This window comes from Leucopleurus acutus (assembly GCF_964270905.1).
Source record: "Leucopleurus acutus genome assembly, chromosome: 3".
In the NCBI taxonomy this organism is placed as follows: domain Eukaryota; kingdom Metazoa; phylum Chordata; class Mammalia; order Artiodactyla; family Delphinidae; genus Leucopleurus; species Leucopleurus acutus.
In genome coordinates, this window is record NC_139145.1 from 41,016,926 (window position 1) to 41,044,573 (window position 27,648).

The 27,648-nt window shown below is 37.4% G+C and overlaps 1 protein-coding gene across 2 annotated transcripts in view; it reads right to left on the minus strand.

Moving 5' to 3' along the window:
* UBLCP1 (ubiquitin like domain containing CTD phosphatase 1) overlaps positions 1–24,043 on the minus strand; it is a 35,940-nt gene extending 11,897 nt beyond the window's left edge. Inside the window, exons 1-11 of one of the 2 annotated variants that reach the window (XM_082836588.1) lie at positions 23,741–24,043; positions 20,497–20,692; positions 19,234–19,325; positions 18,742–18,827; positions 18,545–18,660; positions 17,177–17,275; positions 14,792–14,829; positions 14,132–14,230; positions 11,187–11,303; positions 5,731–5,858; positions 1,834–3,958 (exon numbers count right to left, since the gene is read on the minus strand). In XM_082836588.1, the coding sequence (XP_082692714.1) occupies positions 3,931–3,958; positions 5,731–5,858; positions 11,187–11,303; positions 14,132–14,230; positions 14,792–14,829; positions 17,177–17,275; positions 18,545–18,660; positions 18,742–18,827; positions 19,234–19,325; positions 20,497–20,650 (957 nt within the window). In that variant the 5' untranslated portion in view covers positions 20,651–20,692; positions 23,741–24,043 and the 3' untranslated portion in view covers positions 1,834–3,930. Of the gene's footprint in view, positions 1–1,833; positions 3,959–5,730; positions 5,859–11,186; positions 11,304–14,131; positions 14,231–14,791; positions 14,830–17,176; positions 17,276–18,544; positions 18,661–18,741; positions 18,828–19,233; positions 19,326–20,496; positions 20,693–23,740 lie in introns of those variants that run through there. The other variant, XM_082836589.1, reaches the window with a different exon arrangement.
* Positions 24,044–27,648: the final 3,605 nt, after the last annotated feature.

Sequence of the window (27,648 nt, forward strand, 5' to 3'; positions counted from 1 at the left end):
ATATGTGTAATCTAAGAAATACAACAAACTAGTAAATATAACAACAAAAAAAGCAGACTCAGAGATACAGAGAACAAACTAGTGGTTACCAGTAGGGAGAGGGAAGGGGGGAGGGCAATATAAGGGTAGGGGAGTAAGAGTTACAAACAATTAGGTATAAAATAAGCTATAACGATATATTATACAACACAGGGAAGATAGCCAACATTTCATAACTATAAATGGGGTATAACCTTTAAAAATTGTGAATCACTATATTGTATACCTGTAACTCATAAAATATTGTACAGCAACTCTACTTCAAATAAAAAAATCTCAAAGGCATTATAATGAGTGAAACATAAAAAAGAACTGTAAATAGAATTAAGTGATTGGCATTCAATCAAAAATAACTTCATTTTGATAATCTATATATTCCTGAAAAGTCATCAATTTGGCCTTTAGCATCACAAATTATACACAATCTAATCTGTGTTTGTTGTGGCAATATTGACTTATGGAAATATCTTTGTTTTTGGTATTTTTAAAGACTGGTTTCCCATAGTTTTTATCAATACAAACTACAGGTTCAACTTTTAAAGCTTTTCAGAAGGAAATCAGTGTTTTAATAAGTAACACTGTGTATCAGGAAATATCCTTATACTAGCATTTAAGAAGTGCTTGCTTACATCCAGAGTTTTAAAAAATCATTAGCATGGGAGGTTTTTAAGATTTTACGTTCTACGTGGAACCTCGCTGACATTAAATGATTGACACCCTTTTCTAAATCTACGGGATGCCTGATACTGATTTCTGTTTCAATTGTTAAGATGCATTAGTTTCTCAGAGGTCTCTGATAAATCTATCCAACTAATCTTCAAGGATTTCTCCTTAAGCTCTATATACTTAGCATTCCCACACAGCCCCACACAGCTTTTCCAAGGCAATTCTAAAAACCAGTATATCGGGCTTCCCTGGTGGCGCAATGGTTAAAAATCCACCTGCCAATGCAGGGGACACGGGTTTGAGCCCTGGTCCGGGAAGATGCCACGGAGCAACTAAGCCCGTGCACCACAACTACTGAACCCGTGTGCCGCAACTACTGAAGCCCGTGCGCCTAGAGGCCATGTTCCACAACAAGAGAAGCCACTGCAATGAGAAGCCCGCGCACCACAAGGAAGAGTAGCCCCCGCTCTCCGCAACTAGAGAAAGCCTGAGCGTAGCAACGAAGACCCAACGCAGCCAAAAATAAAATTAAACCCAGCATATCCTTACATAAATATCTAAGCACTTAATCTCTAGAGACACCACTTGGGCTGCTATTCCAGCTAATAAGATTAATAATTTTTTTTTTAGTTTTATTTATTTGGGGCTGCATTGGGTCTTCGTTGCTGCACGCGGGCTTTCTCTAGTTGCAGTGAGTGGGGGCTACTCTTTGTTGCGGTGCACGGGCTTCTAACTGCGGTGGCTTCTCTTGTTGCAGAGCACGGGCTCTAGGTGCATGGGCTTCAGTAGTTGTGGCACACGGGCTCAGTAGCTGTGGTGCACGGGCTTATTTGCTCTGCGGCTTATTTGCTCCGTGGCTTATTTGCTCCGTGGGATCTTCCCGGACCAGGGCTTGAACCCGTGTCCCCTGCGTTGGCAGGCAGATTCTTAACCACTGTGCCACCAAGTAAGCCCAGATTAATAAATTTTGATATATCAATACTTTAGGGAAAACTAACAATCTGTTCCTTGAGAGAGTTCTGTTGATTGCTTGGGATGAGAAAAATGCTCAGCCAGTTTATTCACTATTCACATATTTTATTACTATTCTTGGCAACTAACTCATTAAAAAACCAAGAAAAACCCTATATAATTTGCATTTTCCCATGTGTTGTTGTTGTTTTGCATACCCTTCCTTACCAATCCCTATTCCCACACAGCTCCACCTCCTCCCAAAAGACAACCATTTTCCTTTCTATGAATGAAGATCATGTTGCAGTTCCTTACTGTAATGACCTGCTTATCTATTCTTTACCTTTAAAACTGAGTAAATCCTACAGCTTTCATTAATCCAGTAACTTGATTTTCATAAAGGACCTGAGGGGCTACCAGGTCTCAAACTGCCTTCTAAATCAAAGATTTAATGATGTTCTGCAGTTTTTAGATTAAATATACTTTATTAGGCACTAATTGTTTGCAAGTCTGGAACATATACATCATAAAATTAATTTGCTATTTCACTAAAACATGCATCTGAATTAAGTCATCTCCTCATTCTGCTGTGTACGCCACATACATAGAAATACAGAGATAGATCTGTTCAATAAATTATGAGACACATAAGACACACTAAAATTCTCACACTCTATGAATGTATTAACCACACAAAGACATGTGATTTCAATAAGCTGACAATGTTCTCCTAGGACTGCTTAATTTAGCATACCTGCTAATAAACTTTGGTTTGGGCACCACCTAATGGCAGAAAATATATTTTTTTTAGAACCTACTTTGCTTTGCTTCCTGAGGCTTGCTAATTTTTGCAGTCCAGTTTATACTGATTTAGAAAATGTTTGCTCTTTATCAACCTATATAAATAGTTTTAAGTGTTCAGTTTTTTAAAAAGGATAAAGCCTTCCTTACCTTGGAATAATAAACTACTTTTCACACTGGGAAAATGTGCCAATGAAATGCTTTAAAAAATTCTATTCGATCCTTAAATATTTAAATTGAGCCTCATAATTAAGACGTTTTCATTGAATCATCTTAATTAGGGGTTCCCAAACTTTTAAAACCATACACATTTAATTTTTTTCAAGAGATGCCTACCTGAACCTAGTGTTTGTTTCATGATTCAACAAAGAGGCAAAATATTTGGGATAATACAGAGCAGATAACTGATGTTTTAAGAAAAGGAATTTATTATTTACACCACTGAAATAGTCCCCCGTAAGAACAATACATACCATGTTTATTTGAAAGAACCAGATTCCTTTCAAATAGAAGAACTGTATAAAGCAATACTGTCAACACAAAACAGTGGTCACAATACATATCTGCAGGCAAAAGCATTGCAAATAAATTTCGTTAATCTTATGGCTAGATATTTTCACTGCAACACAGTGTTTGCACTTAGAGAAGACAGAGCTGGAACAGAACAAAAACTTTTTGTTCATGCTTTTTAGGACTGAACCAGTGATACGTCCCATTTTAAAATGTACTGCCTTTAACTGCTTTTAGGACAACGGTTTTAGGCAGGAGTGCTTCTACTTGGCCACCACAAAGAAACACACTCTTGTTCCTTAGTTTCATTCCTCAGTCTCATGTTTTCTATTTGTCACACTATGACATATCTGTATCAGAGCAGACGTTTTCCAGTTTTACTCAAAGAACACACATACACACCAAACTGAGACAGCTCAGAATTTAGAGATGTAGGTAGTGGAGTAATAAGAGAAATTGTGTTTATGACAAAGGAATAAGAAAAACTCTCAGTGGTTTTAAGCATACTAAACTAGGTTCCTTACTAAAAACTTTTCTTTTTTTGGTTTTAAAAACAGTAGTTTCAAGGTGGGTTTGGGCTTAGACAACAACACAGTGAGACAAACACACAAGACATACTTATTTCCAAAGTCACAAAATGACATTGTTAAGCATACATTTTTGTCCACTTTTGTGTGTGTGTGTGGGAATAAAACTCAGTACTCTATGTTGGAGAAAATATTTTTCAAGAGTTACAGTATATTCCTACGGGGGAAAAAGGTGGGGTTTTTTTGTTTTTTTTTTGGCGTATTGCTATGATCTTCAAAAAATATAAAATTAAATTTACAAAAAACTGGAAGACCAAGTATAAGCAGTCTGATATTTGCTGCAGTGTCCAGCACTATCATAATGATCTTTAGCATAAAAGCAAAAAGAAGTTCATGGATCTCAAGTATCTTCAATAACTGCCAGTATAGCTTGTAACTACTGTCCTTGCTTCTTTGAGAGATACCTGCAAGAAATAAAATAAGATGTCTAAGCTGTATCACACTAAATTTAACTTAACAATCTAACTCTCCTCCCTAAAGAAAGTTGTTTATTTTAATAACAAAACTTTTCAAGGTTAGTAATAACTGTTAATAATCACTAACATGTGTTGTTTATGTGCCAAGCACTGTTCTAAGTACATGCATTAATTCATTTAGTCCTCACAACAGTTCTGAGTGTTCAGTGAGAACTTATTTCTATTTTACAGTCACAGAGAGGTTAAGCAGTTTGCCCAAGTTCATACAGCAAGAAAGTGGCAGAGTTCAGATTGAAAACAAGGCTCTGGAGGCTACACACTATCACTCCACACTGCCTTACTTCCAAATGTGAAAGCAATATATTAACTAGTATTATAATTTCCCCCCAAAACTAAAAGTCCATTTGAAGATCTTCTTGCATAAAGGTAGTGAGCCAAAGCTGCTAAAGAACTCTGATCAAGAGTGTAAAGATGCAAAGATGTTAATTCACTAAGCAAATTTTTCTTCATATTATTTTATAGGAGTCTACCAACAAATTAAAATTTTTACATCTCTATTTCTCACATTTATGAATTACTATACACTCAGAGCTATGGGGGTGGGGAAAGAGTTCTTAAAATCAGGAGACCTGGACAAGTTTTGATGGTAAAACTTGCTCAAACTGTGGCATTTACTATCTCTATGACTTAGTTACACCATCTACAGGAAATGTGGATAAAAATGCCAGCCTTGGGCTTCCCTGGTGGTGCAGTGATTGAGAGTCCGCCTGTCAATGCAGGGGACACAGGCTCGTGCCCCAGTCCAGGAAGATCCCACGTGCTACGGAGCAGCTGGGCCCGTGAACCATGGCCACTGAGCCTGCACATCCGGAGCCTGTGCTCTGCAACGGGAGAGGCCACAACAGTGAGAGGCCCGCGTACCGCAAAAAAAAAAAAAAAAAAAAAAATGCCAGCCTTACCCTCCTAATAGGATTATGAGACTCTAATAAGAAGTATATAAATAAGTATTATGTAGGTATATAAGTACATAAGTATATGAGTGATCTGAAAAGCCAAAAGTGTAATTTGAAAAGCCAAAGTGTTATATTACATGAAGTTTCTTTTGTTGCTGTATTGGTGAAATCAGCTCTTCAAAGATTTACTTCCAAAAAAGTACTTGCAGTACATAATAATCCTGTTCACTTCTCCAGAGGTCTTTCCTGCCTCAAAATCTTGACGTTTACATGCAGTCCATATGTAGATTTGTACTTATGTTTGTGCTCAGAAAAAAAGACTAGAAGACAAGACACCAAGCTGGTAACAGTGGTTATCTTTCATAATCACAAGTAACTGTTTCCCTAAAGGAATAAATTTTCTATTTTTTCTGCTACACAGAGGTTACTTGTAATTTTTAACAGAAAACTTTTTAGTATATTTTATTTTATCCTGACATTATTTTACAGTATGAGAACAGATTCATAAAAGAGTGACCCATTTAATGTCACAAAATAATTAACAGGTAGTATCACAAACATGTACTAGTCTCTTAAATCCTCTCTAGTAGAGAAGTATTAAAGATCTTAAGAGATGTGGGTTTATGAACAAGTTAGAGGTTAAGAGAAAGGGAAAAATACTTCCAGGGTAGATGTCACTGGATTAGAAAATAGCTTTAGAATTCACCCATTTTAAACAAAAAATAAGAGTTATGTGTATACCAGAGCTGCCAGACAATTTTTCATTCATTAATGTAAAGAAGAAATGAATAAGCAATTAGCACTTACCTTTCCCAATATTTGTGATTTAGGTCCAAAAAGTCATCTAATTTTGCTATTTCCTTGAGGTACTGGGTTAATTTTAAAAGTTCTTTGTCTTTATCTCGATTTAGGTGTGCTTTCATAAAAGGTCTTATCTATTAGAAAACAAACGTTATCCAACACTTCACACTGTAGTAAGAAAACTAGTACAAATCTACACTATTTTATCACTTAAATTACAGTTAATGAGATTAAAATATCACCAAGGCTGTCAATACTAAGAATTACTTTTACATTATCTCACTGACAGTCATGGTATGTTTACAGTAGAAGTTCTTCCACTTAATTTACCTTCTGTTATCTTTTCAGTCTGAACCTCACAACACCAGCTGTCTTATAGCACTTGAACCTTATGTGGCTTCTCTACTTTGCAAAACTGCTTAGACTTTTCCCCCTTCTATCAATCCAGTTGCTTCTTACTAATTAAATAATCTCATTCACATCACTTCATTCATAAAAAGGTACCCAATACATGCTGGATCTACAGAGGAGTGAGATAAATTTTAACACTGATGATTTTACATCAGTATTTTCTATGAAATTTTTATATAGCTATAATATTACACATTTGTATAACCTACTTTCACTCACATTTTATCATAAGCATTTTTATCAGTAAAGTCTCCATTAAAATATTTTTAATTATATGAGTTTTCCCATAAAAATCAGCCATATTTTCTAAATTTTTAAGTTCAATGTATTTTATGATAAAAAGTATTCATTTCAAAAGCATGAAAGTCAGGATGGTGGACAGGGTTGAAGACTGTAATTAGTAAGGGCTTTTACATCTTGACTTGAATGGTAGTTACATATGTTCTATGTAAAACAATTTGTTAAACTGCACATTTTATGCACTTTTCTTTATGTTACACTTCCAATAAAGAGTTCTACTTTTTTAAAGACACCAGCTCATCTATATAGCACTCAAGACAGCATTTCAAAAACTTTTAACTAATTTTAGATGAAATAATGTATCTGGGATTTGCTTCAAAACATCAAAGAGAGGGAAGTAGGTAAGGTATAGAGCAAACATCCATGAATTAACAAGTTGTTTAAACAGGATAATGCATACAATGGGGGTTAGTTTATACAATTCAATGTAGTTCTTTTTATGTTTGAACTTTTCCATTATAAAAAAAATATATCTTTTAAAAATCACACATATGCCTGTAAGTACTGAATAAATCATTTTAATAAAGCATTAATATATCCTTATTGTGATTGGGAGAAAATGCAAACTGGTCACTTTTACATAGTGACATTTAAAAACAGATGACATTTAATCATTGTCACCTGTTGAGAACAATGAGCCCATAGGAGTCGTTACCGTATCTATCAAGAGCAGAGGTTTTAAATATTTTTTTATTTACTTCTCTGTCATTGGAAAAACACACCACCAGCTTGAAACGGACAGAAGAAAAGTTTCCCATACGTTCCAGGTTCTATTCACATCAGAACAGTTTAAGGCCAAGGACCTCCACAGCTGTTAGTCAGTTGAGCTCTGGCTGAAGGGCACCAATAAGAGCTGTCAGAGTCTGCACAGAAGCAAACTCTTGTAGGAGATCCTAATTCCAAACAGGCAGTGCGGGCAGTGCTGCTTCACAGCAGCAGCAGTGACTGCAGGAGATCAAGAAAACTCTCTGCAGGGACCTGCTTAAGCCCTACAGCTAGGTGTAAATAGGCATGATATCAGAATGTAGTGAAATGAGTTTCAGCATAATCCTGGGCAATATTGTAATGTTTTAAAGTACTCCCTCATTTAAAAAGATTGTAAAGGCAACATATTGACTTCTAAACTATTAATATACAATGTACCAAAGTGATTCCAAGTATAGAAGCAGAAGGGATTAGACTGAAAGAGAAAGTACAGAGTCAGTGGCTGGTAAATAAGATTTTCAACCCAAGGCCCTGCTAAGTTACTTTTACTTTCTAAACATTTGGTCTTAAGCACTATTAAATAACAAAACTAAAATACCCCAAAGATTCTGGATCTAAAAGTTAAACTAGTTAAGTGGGAAAAATTCACCTAACTGACTTCAATTGTTTCAGTATAATCACTGTTCCATTCTTCAAGAATGATCTAAGTGATCACTAGAAGGGCAGGCAACATATATTACCATCTCTGTCTCATATCAAAAAACATTTTTAGGAAATTAAGAATGTTTAGATTATCTGCATTCTCTTAAATCACCATTTCCCTATATAGATAATAAAAGTGAAGTTCAGAGTAACTACTGATTAATCCATGACCAAAATTCAAGTTCCTTTAGTTCAGTACTATATTCATAATTGACAAAGCCTCCTATGTTATATATTTCAAACCTTATGATTAGCAAGCTTATATTAGAAGTTAACTACTTTAAAAATAAGCAGTCTTTAAGATCTCTGTGAAATCTCTGAGATTTCTACCAGAAACATTATGGAACTGTGATAACAAAACAGAATTTAGAATATTTCACAATTTCAAAACCACTTCTATGTCAATGTGGGCAGATCATTAATTACTACCTTCTTAAAAGAGGCTTTCAAAAGGAGACATGCGAGAGATTACCTGTAGAATGCTTAAAAATACCTCTCCTGAATTAGAATTTTTGGAGGCAGAAACGTACATATTTTTAGGAATTCCTTCAATGATTCTACTGAGTACTCTGCTAAAAAACAAACAAACAAACAACTTGCTCTAAAGTAACATGAAGAACTAGAAGTTTATATCATCATCTGTCTGCATCCAGAGATGAGGAGGGCCCAAATGTTGGCTGGGAAAATAATGTTTCTTCTAAAAACACACATGAAAGTAATAATTTTTTTTTTAAGTTAAAGCTCTTCTCAAAAATCATTCCCTGTCTCACTTATATGTAGAATCTAAAAACAAAAACAAGAACAAAACACATACATAAAGCCAAGCTCATACATACAGAGAACAGAAAGAACATACTGGTGGTTGCCAGAGATGGGTGGGTGGGAGAAATGGGTAAAGGGAGTCAAAAGGTACATACCTCCAGTTATAAAATAAGTAAGTCATGGGGATGTAAGGTATAGCACAGCAACTATAGTTAACAATACCATATTGCATATTTGAAAGTTGCTAAGAGAGCAGATCTTAAACGTGCTCATCCGAAGAAAAAATTCTGTAACTATGTATGGTGACAGATGTTAGTTAACTAGACTTACTGTGGTGATCATTTCACAATATAAACAAATATCAAATCACAAATTATGTTGTATACCTGAAACTAATATTATACCTCAGTTAAAAAAAAATTAATCATTCCTTAAATACCATGACTTTACCTCCTTTCCAGTACAGACACCACTACTTTCATACAAAATTTGGCTTAGATCAATTGAATCTTTCCTCAAGACTGAAGAACATACTTTTGTACCTTATACCTCGTAAACTACACACAGGAAAAGCACTTCTCCTAAAGCCTCAAACAGAAATCATTTTTAAAGGATAGAATAATCACCAGTCTACCCCAAGTACTTTTCTTCCAAGTCAACAGCTCTTATATTTGTGACAATTCACTACCTAGATTAATATTCAGTCCCTAAACTATCCTCATTGTACACTAAAGACGACATCAACAGTCTGTATGGAGAGCTTCAAAAATCTACCTTCTTCAAGTTTTTCTCTCGTCTTTTAAAGTTATCAAGAATTCAGCTGGTAGTGACTTCCCTGGTGGCAGAGTGGTTAAGAATCTGCCTGCCAATGCAGGTGACACAGGTTCGAGCCCTGGTCCGGGAAGATCCCACGTGCCGTGGAGCAACTAGGCCCGTGTGCCGCAACTACTGAGCCTGTGCTCTTGGGCCTGCGAGCCACAACTACTGAGCCCACGTGCCACAACTACTGACGCCCATGCACCTAGAGCCCGTGCTCTGCAACGAGAAGCCACCGCGATAAGAAGCCCACGCACCGCAACAAAGAGTAGCCCCCGCTCACTGCAACTAGAGAAAGCCCGCGCTCAGCAACGAAGACCCAACGCAGCCAAAATAAATAAATTAATTAATTAAAAAAAAACATAAAAAAAAGAATTCAGCTGGTGGAAAAGTTCAGGACTGAAATTAAAAGTATCTTAGTATCAGGATTTACACTTCAAATGGAGACTCCATTTGCATTGTACCATAATATAGAGCTATCTTTTCCATTTTCATAATGTATTTACACATAGGCAACCACAGGTACCAGAAATTTTAAGTTTCAAATTTCTCTCTTACCAATTTTACGCTGCTACCAGGGTTAAGTATCACTATGATGCCTACATAAGATTGCATATGACTTAATGCTAAGATCAACACTGGCCTAGAAACCAAGTTACTTGGGTTCTAACTCAAATTCTATCATTAACCAGGTACAATCATGACCTTGGGCAAGTCATGAACTTTCTGATCCTCAGATTGTTTCTATAAAAGATGACTGAGGTTCCTTCTAGCTCTAGCATTTCATAATTCTAAGCTCTCCACTTACACTATATGAATTTTCAAAAACCTTTTATTAGTTTCAGTTTAAAAAGGAAAATCAGGGCTTCCCTGGTGGCGCAGTGGTTGAGAGTCCGCCTGCCGATGCAGGGGACGCGGGTTCGTGCCCCAGTCCGGGAAGATCCCACATGCCGCGGAGCAGCTGGGCCCGTGAGCCATGGCCGCTGGGCCTGCGCGTCCGGAGCCTGTGCTCCGCAACGGGAGAGGCCACAACAGTGAGAGGCCCGCGTACGGCAAAAAAAAAAAAAAAAAAAAGGAAAAATACCCTTATTGCCAGCTTTCCAGCTAACTAGAACATCAGAAATTCAAGATTTGTATCCCTAATAGAATGTCTGATGCTTTCACTTTTGATGCTAAAAGTCAATGTCAGTAAGCTCATGTTGCTCCACAGAGCTAACTGAAAATAAAACATCTGGATGGGGGCTTCCCTGGTGGTGCAGTGGTTAATCTGCCTGCCAATGCAAGGTACACGGGTTCGAGCCCTGGTCCGGGAAGATCCTGCATGCCACGGAGCAACAAAGCCCATGTGCCACAACTACTAAGCCTGAGCTCTAGAGCCCACGAGCCACAACTATGGAGCCCATATGCCACAACTACTAAAGCCTGTGCACCTAGAGCTGGTGCTCCACAACGAGAAGCCCCCGCTTGCCACAACTAGAGAAAGCCCACACGCAGCAACAAACGCCCAACACAGCCAAAAATAAATAAATAAAATAAATTTATGTAAAAAAAAAATTAGAAAAACAAATCATCTGGATGAGTTGGTTAACTAAGGAGATACCAAGCAAAAAGAGAGAATGCTCAATTTTATATGAATTTTTCTAAACACTTAAGCTTTTCTTGACAGGATAATACACTACTTCCAAAAATTTATGAAATTCAATAGTACTAATGTTCTACTACATAATCCAGCATATGTGAGAATAGCAAGTAAAATTATGTCTTACCTTTAGTCCATTCTGTGGGTTCATTAGAAAATTTCTTCCTATGTCGTCAAACATGATGGTGTTTTTTTTGCTGTAAAACTCCGAAAACTTTCCCCATATAACACCAAGAGGCTTTACCTTAGAATAAAAGTTTAGATTTAACTCAAGTTTCATTAATAGTTCATCCTTTCTTAAAAGCAGAAATACTGCAAGATGCCCTGCACAACTATGCCAGAGCGTTCCTTTACCATGAGGCAGTCAGTGATGGCTGGCTTTGTGAACAGAACAGAATCAAGATGCAACACACTGTAAGGCACAACATATCTCTCAATGTCAACTTCTGAAAGGTCTGTTCGTGTCTAATGGAACTAAGCCCATTATAAGACTTCCTATAATTTTAATATGAAGATTCGGGATCAAAAAAAGTATTTAATTTTTTAAAAATCTAGTATTTGTTTAGATGTCTGCTGAGCATTCACATGTCCCCTCAGGGCTTGAGGTTTCACATGGGGTCTGTTTTCAAAACTAGAAAACCTTAATGACAATGTACTTGGTTCTTTTATTACAATATTTAAATATTTTGTAAAGGAAAAATGGACTTTCTCCTTAGTTCAGTGGTATAGGTGCACAATTTCTAGGGCATCTGATTATTTCACTTCAAAACACCGTAATTTGTAAATTCTTGCTTTTATTTCTGAATTCTTAAAATGAGCCTCCAAAAAGGTAATTTCTCAGTTATTCATATCTATTGATACTTGCATAAATTCTCTGCAAGATCACACAAGAAATAATAGTGATTGCTTGAAGGAAAGGAAGTTAAGTGGCTGGAGGGTCTAGGAGGGAGGAATACTTTCCACTATACACTTTATTTGTGAATCATGTGAATATATTTTACACACTCACAAAAATATTTTAAATACATTAACTTTTAGAAGAAAAAGTACATTTTGCTGAAGGCAGTAGTCTCGTTGACGGTAATGTGAGATTATATGATGATAATAATAATTATATGAGATTAAATGGTAGGAAATAAATGGTGACAAGCGTTGTCATTAATTTTAAAATGTTTTTTCTCCTCTATAATTTCTTTTAATACGGAGAAAGCCTTTTTCTTAGTGTCCTCATTACTGCAAAAAATGTTATTCAAATATTTTAATTTCACTAAAATTTTATTTGCTGTATTTGTTTGCACTATTTGTTTACTACTGAAACAAACCCCCCAAATACTTGAAGCCAAATATACAGAAACTGACACAATAAACCAGATTCTTGGTTTTCTTAGCCAACATAAAGCCTCAAAAAATATAAGAGCTTTATGACACCCAGGGTTAGAAATCCTACATCTTCTTAAATAGTGCTGTCATTTTGCAATTAGGTCAAGCACCATATGTTCTCCAAAACATGAGCTACCTTGTTTTCTATTAGAGAAGTAATATTGCTGACTGTAGAAAAAAATCTGAAAACACAAAAAAGCACAAAGGGAAATATTTAATTACCTATAATCCAGTTAGTACCAAAGAATGCAACTAGATATTCTGATATATTTCTCCAGTCTTTCTGATAAACAGCCGCAACCTCAAAGAGTTCACAGATCTTTTGTAAAGCTAAGGGAACCCCTGAACCAAACAACGGTTAAAAACTACTTTCTAACAGTTTGCAAATACTGCTAAAATACTTCTTTAACTTTAATAACGTATCATGAAAAATTTCTGAAGCACTAAATACTGCATCAAATAATTAGCTGCGGGGCTTCCCTGGTGGTGCAGTGGTTGAGAATCTGCCTGCCAATGCAGGGGACACGGGTTCGCGCCCTGGTCTGGGAAGATTCCACATGCTGCGGAGCAACTGGGCCTGTGAGCCACAACTACTGAGCCTGCGCGTCTGGAGCCTGTGCTCCGCAACAAGAGAGGCCGCGATAGTGAGAGGCCGCGCACCGCAATGAAGAGTGGCCCCCGCTCGCCGCAACTAGAGAAAGCCCTCGCACAGAAACAAAGACCCAACACAGCTAAAAATAAATAAATTAATTAATAATAATAATTAGCTGCATTCCATTAAATGGACGAACAAAAATGTGTACAACCAACTCCCTACTGTTGTAGGGATTTGTTATTGAGGATTTCTTTTTATTCCTTTAATTTTTCATTATTATAAACACTCCTGTTTAACACTTCCCAAACTTCTTTTTACTGTTTAGACTTTGTACATGTACCACTTTAGTAGGTAATAAATTATACTTTTCCTTGATGTACGCAGTATTTCCTTTATTGAAAACTCTACACACACATAATTCTATTCATGACTTTTATGACTTTGACAATTTTAATACTGTCTTCCCTAAGCTTTCCTAGTTTGCTAAGTTCTCCCCAATTCCTATTAGTCTGTGTTTCCAAAAGGTACGGACCATGTCTCCTCATCTCTTTATTCCCAACAGTGCCCATTACAGGGCCTTGCAGATCGCAGAAGTTCATAATATGACTAGTTACTTGACACGTAAACAAAGTGAAGAACCTTAATCTTTTTAGCCCAACTCTTTCTTGATGGTTCTTATTGCTTTCTCTAGGGCTTCACGTACATAACCCCAAAGTACATGCATCATGATATACCTGCTTTTATTTATCAGTTTCATAGAGGGCAGGGCAAGTGTGTCCTGGTCTGTTTCTAGTATCTTCCTTGACAACATTCAGTATTTTTTCACACCTACTCTGTCTTTAGCAACACTGTGCTGTTATCATCACGGGACAATTAACCATGACCTTTCTTGACAGTCCTTCCTCAAGATCCTTAACTTTGTCACTAAAATTCATATCTGTTAACCTGAAATACATCTTATGTCAAAACTCAACTGATACTTTATTATCCACTCAGATGTATTTCTAAACTCTGTGTAGTTTATTCCATCAATATAAATATAAAAGTACACCAGAAAACAAGCAAGTCTTTAAATAAAAAGTAAAATGACTTCTTACATCTATTAATCCTCTCCTTGGAGTATGCACTGTTATCATAGCAGCACTGTCCAACATGAAGGTAATCTTGTAATTTGCATTTGTACTCACTCCCAGCTCCTATAAATACAAATATTCATGTGGTTAAAATATAATAATGTGGAAAATCCCAGGCTTTATGAAAAGTCCAGCTATAATTTCCCATAATGCCAACTTTCTACCCCCTGGCTACCACACCTTGCTCAACAACTAGCAACATTTTAGTTTCACGAAGCAAAATTGATAAATGATAGTCCAAAGAACCCTAGTCTATTTAGCTCTAAAATGAGGGGCCCTTTTCAATGTACTACCAGAAACAGGTTACTTTCCAATTTAATATTTTAGAAGAGCATCACTCCTTTAAGTATCACACACCAGAGAAAAGAAGGAAAAGAAAGTATTAGTGTAAAATGGGAGAAAGAGGAGAGGAAGCTTTGCTGTACTTTTTCTTGAAAAAGACATAGGTAATCAATGCAAACCACCATTAAGCAGACTTTAAACACACCTCTAACTCCTGATACTGGCATTTGTTTTGCTACTAAATGCCCTCCAATGACAATGAAATTAATTCAATTCGGAACTTTCTAAAAAGACAAATGCAGTTTCAAAACGTTCTTAAATGGACTGTTTTCTAACACTTACTTTCATTTTAGCTTCAATCCACTTCATATTTGTTGCAGCTAAAACATGAGGAATGATAACACAATATGTATGAAAAGCTTGAATTTCATTTAAAAAATCTTTCTTCTGTATAAATTAGTTAAGTTTTCTAAGCAAGACTATAAGTTCAAATACATCACAAATAATCCCTAGCATATTTATGGTAAATTCCTTTTAACTGTTTATAAAAATAAACTTATTTTAGTGTGTCTTCAAGACAATAACATTTAAACAACTTTTATCTAAAAGATAAGGTAACCAATGCTCAAAAGAACTCTGAACCTAGGAATTCATAAATCAAGACCTAACCACCCTTTTAAAAACAGCCCTAATACTGTTCTCTATCAGTTCTAAGCTTGAATTTAGGGTGCCTGGATCTCCATTTTCTTCTGCGTTCCTACTGCCAGGCAACACACAGGTATATATGTCAATATAAGCAGATTAATGTTATGTGTCAAAAGTTTATGTTGAAGACTGCTAGGCTGAAGACTGTCGAAAAATGCTAAAGAAAATTAGCATTTTGCCAGGCTCAGCAAACTTAGTGCTCATTGAGTCCAGCAGCTTTTAACAAGAAGTCTGAGGCAACTAAATTCACAAACCCTATCTATGTCACGTTCCTGCTCACTGTCACACACCAACCACTTCTGAGAACACTGATAAAAATTCAAACTTCAGTTTTATGTGCCCTACTCATCTCAAGTTATTGGACTAAACTATATAGGTATTACAAAGTAAAATGTTTAAAAATGGAAAAAGGAGTTCAATTATTTAAAGTGTGTATATGAGTGTGTGTATATTATTTTAAGGGCAAAGAGGGAGCTGAGTCCTCAAAATAAAAATCTTTAGCACACATACAAGAACCAAAATCACCTTACATGCAAAACTGGTCAGTTGAACTAAAATTTTAGAGAGTGATGTATCTACAATGACAACAATCAGGCGACAGGGAAAAACAATTTTTTTAATTCAATATATATTTTGGGACTATAATCCCCAGATGAAAAACAGAAAGATTTACAGCTAATAAAAAGAGTTTCTAATTATTAAGAAACTATTACATGTCAGACATGTTACTAGTTGCTATACCAATATTTTATTCTTACAACTACCCTGTAATGTAGATTTATTTATCTTCATTTCTCAGATGAGGAAGCTAAGTCTCAGAGCAATTAACTGACCTGCCTAGTGTCACAAAGTAAGGTCAGAGCCAGGATTAAAACCCTAGTCTATTTAGCTCCAAAATGAGGTGCCCTTCTCAACGTACTACCATGAAATTTATTTTAAAAAAAAATTTATTTTAAGCATATGATTGTAAAATGTCCTCAAAGTCCCTAAGTCTACTCTAATAACATTTAGAGGATAAACTTTTTTCTCAAATGTCATCTCAGATGTCAGAGTTGCTGAACAAAAACCTATTTCCCAGAAAGCTTTCTCCTCTGTATCTTAAAAACCAGAAAATTATGTATTTAACTATGTATTGAATTATAATGGCTATGTACTCATAATAACACTAAACTATTGAGATACTCTGATAATAAAAGAAAATACAAAGGAAATTTGCAAACTGCAGAACAACTATGTGGCCTCTCATCAAAAACCTAGTACGATTACCATCTTTAGGGATTTTATTTAATTCACAATTAGGATAGCTCTTTTCTGCTTATGACATTGCCAAGACGTAACTTTAAATGTCTGTGGGAAGGTGAGATGTAAATCAATACACTCCCCTTCCCTTTTCAGAAGGTCGTACCACAAAAAGATTGTCACCTGAACTAAACAGTGCGTTCAGTAATGTAGTAAATTTACTTTTTGGAGCAAACTCACTGTTACCACAGACCTGTAAGTTCCTGGAATGGCAGACCACAAGTTGAGTAACACTGCTTTAGCCCTGCTAAAGTAACACTGCTTTATTTATTAAATAAATAAAATTTAATAAAAATTTTATTAATTTTCCTTGAGTAAATTCATATTGCCTTTATTTCTGAACTACATCACGGTAAAATTTTTTTAAATACATATCTTTCTCCAAGTGTTTTGAGACTAGAGTGATGAAGAAAGGAGAAAGCAACAATATACTAAAGCATCAAAGATTCTACAGCAAAGATCAGAAAGAAAAGATCCTAATCAAGGTGGGGTCTTGTGAAAATAAGGCCATTTTTTTTTCACACCATAATCTACTCTCTTCCTATATTTAATTATTTCAGCGGTATTTGGCAAATGCACATAAGTTTATATTGTGATGCAAGAAAGTCAAACATGCTTCATCAGAAATTTGCAAAATATAAAATTTAAGTCACATTTTATACAGCAGAGTAATATAAGGAACAACTTATTTTCATGGAAATCTAAACAAGAAATATAGCTTACACCAAATAACAATGTCATAATCCTCATATGCAGATGTTAGGAATTCATGAAGATATGGCCGCATTAATTCTACCCCAGTCTCTGCACAAGACCTATGGTCTAAAAGAAAATCAGTTAGAGATGATGATTAGTTTATTATCATGGACAAGTACCCAATATCAATTAAACTTCTGAAATGTAATATAAACACTCAAATGCAAACTACTTCAGACTAACTTACATCAGCTGACAAAGGGATGTCTTCAAAACACACAATTCAAAAAAAAAAACAAAAAACAAAAAAAACACACAATTCAATATTCTTGCAATCCAATTTTAATTGATCAATTCTGTTCAATTTGCAAAGACCAATATCCAGAATTCAGGCTTATATAATAAACAGTAAATTTTTTTCTCATCTAATCTCTAAAACGTAGATGTTATTTTAGGATATGAAAAACAAACTAGGGCCACATATACTCACTTTTTAGCCATTTACCTACCAAATATAATCATATTTCACCAAAATAACAGGTTTGATTAACTTAATAATCAAATTTTTTTTAAAATTTACGCTTACTTATGACATGTACTTAAAGTTAAGGATTAGAGGTAAATAAATCCATTCTAATATCAGGAGTTAACTAATCATTTCTGGCAATATTAGAGGATGAAAGAACAAATTGCTTTTTTTGTTGACATGAAATTTTAAATTCAAGAATCTGCCTCGGGGCTTCCCTGGTGGCGCAGCGGTTGAGAGTCCGCCTGCTGATGCAGGGGACACGGGTTCGTGCCCTGGTCCGGGAAGATCCCACATGCCGCGGAGCGGCTAGGCCCGAGCCATGGCCACTGAGCCTGCGCGTCCGGAGCCTGTGCTCCACAACAGGAGAGGCCACAACAGTGAGAGGCCCACGTACCGCAAAAAAAAAAAAGAAAAGAATCTGCCTTGAACATAATTAAATAGAAAACCAGGAATAAAATATCAAAAATGATTTTTAAATAATCATAAAATGTTAAGTGTTAATCAATAGGGAATCACTTGATTAAATTATCACACATTCATAAACTAGAAAAGCGCCTGACCAAAAAAATACATATATTTAACTCACAATGAATGTTAAATGACTGTGATGTTCAATATATCATTAAGTAAACATAAAACGGACATACATACAAACACCCTGGAAGATGCACATAAAAATATGAGTGGTCATCTTTGGATCTTGGGATTACGGATGACTTCTTTTTTCCCTTACAATAAAATGATTTACTTTTAAAATAAAAAGAAAAGCTTTCAAATATTTCATATTGCAAGGGAAAAACAAACAAATAAAAGGGGAAAATGCCATTGTGGATAACAGAGATGGAGCACAGTTTTAGGTGACTTACCAAATAACGTATAATCAACATCTAGTACCAAAAGTTTTTTCCCTTCCCTAGGAGGATTCAAAACTTCCACTTTGTACTCTTTTACTCTGCGGGAAATTTTCAGTAGGTTTTCCTCCCTAACGAAAAATAAGATCAGATGAAATATTCACTTTTTCTCAAATTACAACCAATTTCCTTTGATGATGAAAAGTACTCACCTATTTTCTACTTCAACTACTTCATCTTCAATATCAAAGTCGTTAATAACATCATCATTGTCAGGAGGTGGACCTAAGACATCTTCCTATTAAGATGAAAAATAGTTTTGTTTGGCCATATTATCATTAACATAACAAATACATTCATAGCATAAAAAACAAATAAGAGGTACGATTTGAGTCCAAGAGTCTTGCAAGCACACACTACGGGAAAACTTCCACATTTTATATTTCGTTATATATGTTCACTGGGCAGATTTACCATGTTAAATTTGACCATTAGCACTACTACTACACTTACATCTAGCTATACACTAACAAATTTCCCAGTATTTGGTTTCTGCTGAGTTAATAACACATTCATTGTGCAGCTTTTACTTTTCACCGACTGCTAAACTGACAATTTTACCACAATTAAAACTATGATACAACAGTGTGATATAAACCATAATATCTTCAAAGGGACAAATGGTAACAAAAGTAAACATTTACCAAGCTCTCCTCACGAGTTCCCATCATCATGATTTTAGTATTTGGTTTCAGTTTGAGAGCTCCAAGCTTAACATCATTTTCTGCAGGTTTGCCTACAATACAAGCAAATGACTGTTTTCTCACTAAAGTTCAGGTGCTGGTTTCACTATCCCATTACACAAAACCCTAACATTAAAAGGTTTGGTACAGATTCCACAGCAAGTTTTTTTCCTTAAATTAACAAACTGTTACTGCTGAATTAGCAATTTCTAACACACTAAGAAGTAGTAATTAACACAAGGTTGGAATTTTTCCCCAACTCTTAGAGGAACACCTTTAATTCAACTAACTAAACAAAATAAATTCATGTTTTATTCTGTTGTTCAAGATGAAGATGACTGTTTTCCAGAAAGTCCTGAAAATTGAGTGCCTGAGATAACTGTACATTTACTGCTACTCAGAACTCAACATTCAATGATAAGACAAACACCGTGAAAATGCCTTTTAACTGAATGTGAACACTGCCTATAATTTACAAATCATTATTACTTTTGAAACAGAAAAGATAATTTGGGGAGAATAAAAGGCCCAAACTGTAATGAAAAGGCTGTGCTAGAAGACAGATACTAGAAATTACACTGGGGGCTTCCCTGGTGGTCCAGTGGTAAAGAATCCGCCTTACAATGCAGGGGATGAGGGTTCGATCCCTGGTCAGGGAACTAAGATCCCACATGCCGCAGGGCAACTAAGCCCGCGCGCCACAACGACTGAGCTCGTGCGCCTCAACTAGAGCCCGCATGCTACAAACTACAGAGCCCATGCACTCTGGAGTCTGTGCGCCACAACTAAAGAAAACCCGCACACCAAAGCTAGAAAGAAGCCCACACACCACAAAGAAAGATCCCGCATGCCTCAACGAAGATCCCGAGTGCCGCAACTAAGACCAGACCCCGACGCAGCCAAAAAAAATTTAAATAAATAAATAATACATAAGTCTTAAAAAAAAGAAAGAAAGAAAGAAATTACACTGTTTACCTGGGACTTCCGTGTCACAGGTTTAACAAGCAAACATCAACTGTCAGAGGAAATCAAAAGTAATCTTAATAGTGGTGGTATTTTCAGGTATCCTTAAATATTCTTACTTGTACCATCAAAAAAAATTTAGGGATATCCCTATCAAAGAAATCTCCAAGGGGAAAGACTTATTAAAGTGAACAGATAATAGCTAATATAAAGATTCATAAATATATCAATGCAATAAATTTGAAGAAGGGAGAAAATTACCTTTAACTTTGAGTCCAAGTAACTTCTGGCGTTCTGGTAGTACTCCCGTAAGGGTCTTGAGAAACTGTTTGAGATCTAGCACAGTATCATCTTCTGAAAGTGTGGTCACTGAATATTCCTGTCCACCCCACTTTACAATGATAGGAAGAGCCATCCTTGAAACATACGATGAGGCAGCTTTTGTTCAGAAAGATACCTAGAAAGAAAGGCATACACAAGTTAAAACAGATATATCAAAGATGTATGTAAACTTGCAACTTTAAGTTTTATAAACTGTCATTTGAGTCCTATTTTACAACTTGATGATAGAGAAACAGGATTTTCTACTTACAGAAATGTTATCAGAATGCCAAAAGTTATCGGGAGTCAAAGTTAAAATTCTCCCACCCTCTCAATTTTTGGCTTAAAGTTACAACTTCCTAATATTCTATCAGATTCTCATGGTTCAAGTGGAAAGCTGCAATAAATGAGCTAACTATTCCTCCCTCTCTGATCAGGTTTATGCTACTGGCAAGTTCCTCCATGATGGACCGTCCATGTTCATTTACCATTTGCAAGGTAGGACAATGAGTTGTTAAGAGCATAAACTCTAGAGACAGATTACCTGGGTTCAGAGGTCAGCTCTCCCTCTTATTAGCTATTTAACCTTGGAAAGCTAACTGACTCTTAGTGCCTAGGTTTCCTCATCTGTAAAACAGGGATGCTAATACTGCCTAATTCTCAGGGTTCTTAAGAGGAATAAATTAATTTTTGTAAGTCACATACTACCTGGCACATAGTAAGCTCTAAACAAGTAAGTACTGGTTACATAAGTTGTTCTAAAAACTAGAACTGAAGTGTTCCAGGAACTGCGCTAAATAGTAAATGGCCATTATTTGTTTCATATTTAATACACTGGACAGTTTTTACTCAATCTCCTTTAACAAGGTTGTTTGATAAGAACTGTCCCTCTTTTACAATTAAGGAAATAGTCAGAGAGGTTATGTAATCTGCTCATTGGCACATAGCTGATAACAGAACAAGTCTTCTGACTAAATCTCATTTTCTTCCCTTACACAACTGTCTCTCTTGAATTGCACCTACAGGAGTTAAGGCACCAAATATCAGTAAATACAAAACCTACAGGCACAGATATAAGTACACAAAGGTTATATAGCAGCTGTCACTCATCAACAATAGCATGTAGGTCTCCTCCCCCCATAAAGCTTTCTACCAGTTTTCATAAGTTGGTTCCCCCAACAGGTCAGAGAACTAGATTTTCTAATCTCAAAGTAGTGGTATTTCCAAATGCTGTCATATATTTAATACAACATTTGACTTCACTCTTCAAGTATTACAACCAACTGCAAGAAAGAAGGCAAATTATAAATCTTAACATGCAAACGTAATTTGAAAATTTAAGATGTCTTCAACATGCCCATTAGAAAAGAGCACCGTAAATTCACTTACATTTATTCTATGTTTACAACCTGCTCTACTAAAACTTTAAAGAAGGTGTGTTACTTTAGGGCAATGTATTCTATTTGGAGAGAACTTGCTCTAACAAACCTTATAATCCTCAATAAAAAGCCAAATGGCCCTTTTGAGTCAAACTGAAATATCATTTAAATATTATTTTTCTGAGAGAAGTGGAAATAAAACTGAAAATTTACAAGAGCTAGGAATGCAAATAGCACTAATACAGCATACTGTGCTGGGCAGAGCAGAACATGTGAAGTGAGATCACCTGAACTCTAGGTAAGCATGGACAAGTCACTGCACCTCTAGACCAGTGTTCTCAAAGTGTGGTCCCCAGACCATCCAACAGCATTGACCCCACTTGGTAACTTGTTGGGAATGTAACTGGGTCTGGAGAGAAGAGACCTAGCAATTTGGGTTTTAACAATCTCTGTCTCCCCCTCCCCCCATCTCTGAGGCATCCTAAAGTTTGAGAGCCAGCGCTCTAGGCTCTTCAATTTTCTCAGCCTTAAAAAAAAAATGTGCCAGATGGCATGGGCTCTATATGCTTAGTAAAGCAGTATACAAATATCATCACCCATGCCACAAGTGGGATCTCCAAGTTGACAATTGCTCTAAAGGACCAAGCACAACAAAACAAACACCATAAAAAATTTTACCGCATAAAGTCCTTAAAACTGTTTTTCAGTTACTGAACTTCATTCCTTCAATATTCAGATCATTAACAACAATGGAGCAATGCAATGCAAATGCATGAGTCATTTTATGTTTTCACATTTAGCCTTCTTTCTTACACAATTTTAATGTTTTGTATCACTGCGGACCCTATCAGATTTATAAACTGAAAAATGATTTTAGGGGTAAATGTGGCAATCAAACCCGAACAAGTAAGCAAGGAGCACACCTTTATGGTGAAACTACAGTCAAGAACGGCTGTTTGGGTAAATTCTTCTCCCTAACATACAGTGGTGACTTGCCTAGTCAGGGCAGGAATGTTTACTTGACAAGAATAGTGTTAATCCCTGCGATAACAGCCGTGACATCACTTTGTATACTATAAAAAGCAATACGAATGGTGGTGAAGATAGGAAAATAATAACATGCTCAACAACTTAATTGAATAATCTCATTTAATCTTCACAATCCTAAACTGACAACTACTGTCTTCATTATACAGACCAGAAAATTGAAAAAGAGGAAAAACAAATTGCCCGAGACCACACAACTAAAAAGTAGCAAAGGCGGTTAATTTGAAAGTAACAGCAGCAAAAGTTAACACCTTGGGAATTGAGGGGAGGGAGTTAAATTTAAACACGCCCAGTAAAGGGTAACTGTTGAAGTACTGTCAACTCCTCCTCGGGAGAGCAGGGCAGCAGCAACTGCGAGGGAGTGCAGAGGAAAGAGCTGTGGGAAGTGATTGGTATGAGACAGCACAGAAGGCAGGCAGAGACCCCAAAACCCGAGAGGGCCGGAATCCGTTCAACAGGGAGGAGGGAGAGACGGACAAACCCCAGAAGAGGGAGGAATAAAGGTTTGGGGACGCAAAATCCACTGAGGCGCCGGAAGCCCTCCACCTAGGCGACGAGGCTGGATGGGAGGGCGTCGGCCCCTGTGAAGAGCCGGCCGGGGCCGGAGGCCTGGGCCGCGAACCTGGGCAGCCGCGGGCGGGGCCCCCACGAGCAGCCACCAGCCCGCCCGCCCGGCCACAGTGGAGGCCGGGTCTCGAGACAGCAAAGCTGTGGTTCCCCAGCCCCACGGCGCGTCGGGGTGCCCCGCGTCCCCTCACCTGGAGCGCGGCGGAACCGGCAGGAGCGGACGCAGGAACCGAGCGCAGCGGAATCCAAGGCGACCGGAAGTGAGAGGCGGGGACCGGAACCGGCTAACGAACCGGAAGTTAGGGTTTGAAACGGAAGCGCGCCAGAGAGCGGAAGGTCGCTTCCCTTGTTTCTCTCCGGGCAACGATGTTACATAGACGTTGCCAGGGACTTCCTCACCGCGACGAGGGAACGAGGCCTTTCCGAGAATGTGACCGCTGTACGGATGCCTGCGAGTCTTGGATGGCTTCCGTCCCTCGCCCGTTCTGCGCATGCGTCCGCTGGCGGGTTTTTGAGTTGGGTAGGCCCTGCCGGGGGTGTGACGTCTCTGGTATTGTTTCTCCAAAGTCGGAGCTAGGTGTGCTGAGATCTTCCTGGGACTCGGGCCTAAAACTTGTGTGGCTTTTTCATGTTCCGAATGAGGCCTGAAAGGTGATATTTGAGGTCTTGAGACTTGAGACTTGAGAACTCTACCTGGCACCAGGGGCCACCAATTCAGGAGTTTAGAATTCTACCCGTTTTACCCAATGGAAGAGGAAACAGGATCGTCAGGGAAGGGGCAAGCCCAAGTCTCAGAGAACCAAGGAAGCAAATCTCATGAGAGCTGCATCGAGATTACTGTAGTCTTGTATCGAATTAGTCTCCACCCGCCCGTTCCCAGGTCCATTCCATCTTCCTGCAGAATGCTAAGAAAGCCAATTACAAACCCTGACAAAAGAATTCCAGGGTTTAATGGAAATTCGGAGCAGCCGCTGTCTGGTACAGCGAATTCCCAACGTGCATCACTTTATGATAGGCAAGAAAAAGAAGTTAATAATTGCCCACTAGATTGTTGTATGTGGCGGCAAACAAAACTTAGGTTTTGAAAAGGAAGGGAAAGGGAGAAAATAATATTGGCCCCAAGTATGCACTAGGTCCTTGAATTACTTGTATTTTTCCTTCTACTTGACAGCAGTGTTACTGATCCATGTTTCCCTTTTGGCTGTCATGGAATGGAAGCAAAGAGCCAAGTTTTGTGTCTTAACAGTTTTTTAGTTAAGACACACAAACTATTTTACGTTTTCCTTCCCTCTTTTGGTAATTTTTATTGCGCTAGTAATGTATGAGTATCTGCTCATTTTTAAAAATGAAACGTATTTTCAGTAACAAGTATTCCCGCTATCCTTCAAAAAATGGGAAACGGAAAACCCAAAGTTAAAAGAATTTGTACAAAAGTCACACATTAGCAGTCTAGCCAAAGAGATGGCCAAAAGACAAGGGACTGGACTCCAGAATGAATTTTCTTTCAAACCAATCTTTTTTGCTTTGTTCACGTGCCAAATAGCTTCTTGGCGACTTTATATTCTTGCTGTTGTGGTTAGAGAAACTTGTTTTTGTTAACAGAACGGTGAACTAAAACATTTTTAAGCTTCACTAATTCTAAACAACAGGATACATAAGGAGATTCCTTTTAATCATGGAATAGCCATTGTACAAAGAGTCTGATGATAAGTCTGGTATTACTAGAGTGTAAATAATTTAATAATTACAAATTATCTAGCCAAGTGTTGAACAGTAGTATTTCTCAGAGAATAATGGTAGCAGAGACTTACCAGATGATTTTAAGTTATGCCCAAATCTCAGTTCCTCCAAGTCCATTTCTAGACTTGGTCCATTTACCAGATGATTTTAAGTTATCTTATGCCTATATTTCAGTTCCTCCAACTCCATTTATATTTAACTAAACATTCATTAAATCAAAAATAATGTTAAGAAAACACTTGGAGTGGATTGAAAGATAACATTAAATAAAAGAACTGGACTCGTGGTAACTAGGAATGTATATAAAGTGGACCTAAAAAGGGGCTCACAGCCACTCACAACTTCCAATAAGAGAAAAATTAAACGTCTGCCTCCTGTTGCTCACTAGAGCCTTTTTCTAATGTGTGGAGGATGATATACTTGTGCTTCACTCATACTTCTCTGCAGCAACTAAAGGTGCCTGGGAATTCCTGCATAGGGTTTTGATAGGTTGTCACGTCTAAGTGATTAAAAGAAATGTGGAACAATTTCAAAAAATCAGATGGCATGGGCTTCCCTGGTGGCACAGTGGTTGAGAGTCCGCCTGCCGATGGGGGGGACACGGGTTCGTGCCCCGGTCCGGGATGATCCCACATGCCGCAGAGCGGCCGGGCCCGTGAGCCATGGCCGCTGAGCCTGCGCGTCCGGAGCCTGTGCTCCGCAACGGGAGAGACCACAACAGTAAGAGGCCCGCGTACCGCAAAAATAAATAAATAAATAAATAAATCAGATGGTAAACTGCTGATACCACTGTGCCCATGTTTGGATTGGAAGACAAAAGGACATTCCTGCACCCCAGACAGAAAGCTACTACCCCTCTGCATGTATCTTCATCTTCCCCTGACTTCTTTACTTCATTCCCTTTCTCAGGCCGTTTTCTTCCTGTCCTTCCAGTTGAAAAACAATCCTCTTTCTAATTTCTTTTTTTTTTTATTTAGTGCACTACAGCACTTTGTTTCTCTCTTTTAATGTTTATACCCTTGTTTTTTTCCCTGACTGCAATTAACTAAAAATGTTTAGAATCTACCCCATAGAACAGACTCTGCAGGCCCTTAACTCACCCTGGCCAGTGAACTACTGCTTTTCTCTATTCATCTTGCTTTCCCAAACGACTACTTAAAACGTCAACTCTCTTCCAACCTCAGATCTTCCAGTTTACATCCTTGCTTTTGGCAGATGACATTGTCTCATATTTTGTTAAGAAAATAGAAAGTCTCAAAGAGGAATTGCCTGAACTTCAGACCTCCAAATCTACAAACTAAGTTATATCTGCACTTGTCCTCACTTCTTTTGCTTGTTTCAATGCGGCAATTTCCTTCTACCCAAAGTCAACCCTTATATTTGTGCTCTGGCTCCTTCCCTCTCAGGAAACTTTGTATAAATGCAGTATCCCTCTCTCTTGCTCTTGTATTTTTAACCTCTTTCTCTCTACAGGCTCATTTCCATCAATGATAAACATGCTACAGTATCTTGCCGTCATAACTACTATCCTTTCTTTCACAGTTGGGCATTTCAAAGCATTGTTTGCATTTGTCTAAACTTGACATAATCGGTAATTGTCTATTTCAGACAATTTGTTTAGTGACAATCTTTTACTATACTGTAAGCTTTGTGAGGAAACAGACCATGTCTGCTCTATTCACCACTGTATCCTCAGAGCATAGCATGATGTTGGCTAAAGCAGGTACTCAATACATATTTGCAAATGGATGAATAATGGATGAATAGAATGTAGAGAATAGAGAGATTATATAATAATACATATTATACATATAATAACATCGGTGATTTATAATGATTACAATTTGTAATTGACTCTGGATGTGCGGGAAATTTCTGAAATACACAGCAAATGTTAACAGTTCATGGCACCATAGGATGCACTCAGTAAGTATTTGTTAAATGGATGAAAGAAATTATCTCTCGATGGCATCATAGAGCAGGTGAGTTTCACCTTGTTTATATTTTTCTGTATTTGAATTTTTTACAATAATTTTGCATTCTTTTTCTCTTTTTTTAAAAATAGTACAAGGCGGCTTCCCTGGTGGTGCAGTGGTTAAGAATCCGCCTGCCAATGCAGGGGACACGGGTTCGAGCCCTGGTCCGGGAAGATCCCACATGCCGCAGAGCAACTAAGCCTATGTGCCACAACTCCTGAGCCTGCACTCTAGAGCCTGTGAGCCACAACTACTGAGCACACGTGCCACAACTACTGAAGCCCGCGCACCTAGAGCCTGTGCTCCGCAACAAGAGAAGCCACCACAATGAGAAGCCCATGCAGCACAACAAAGGGTAGCCCTCGCTCGCCGCAACTAGAGAA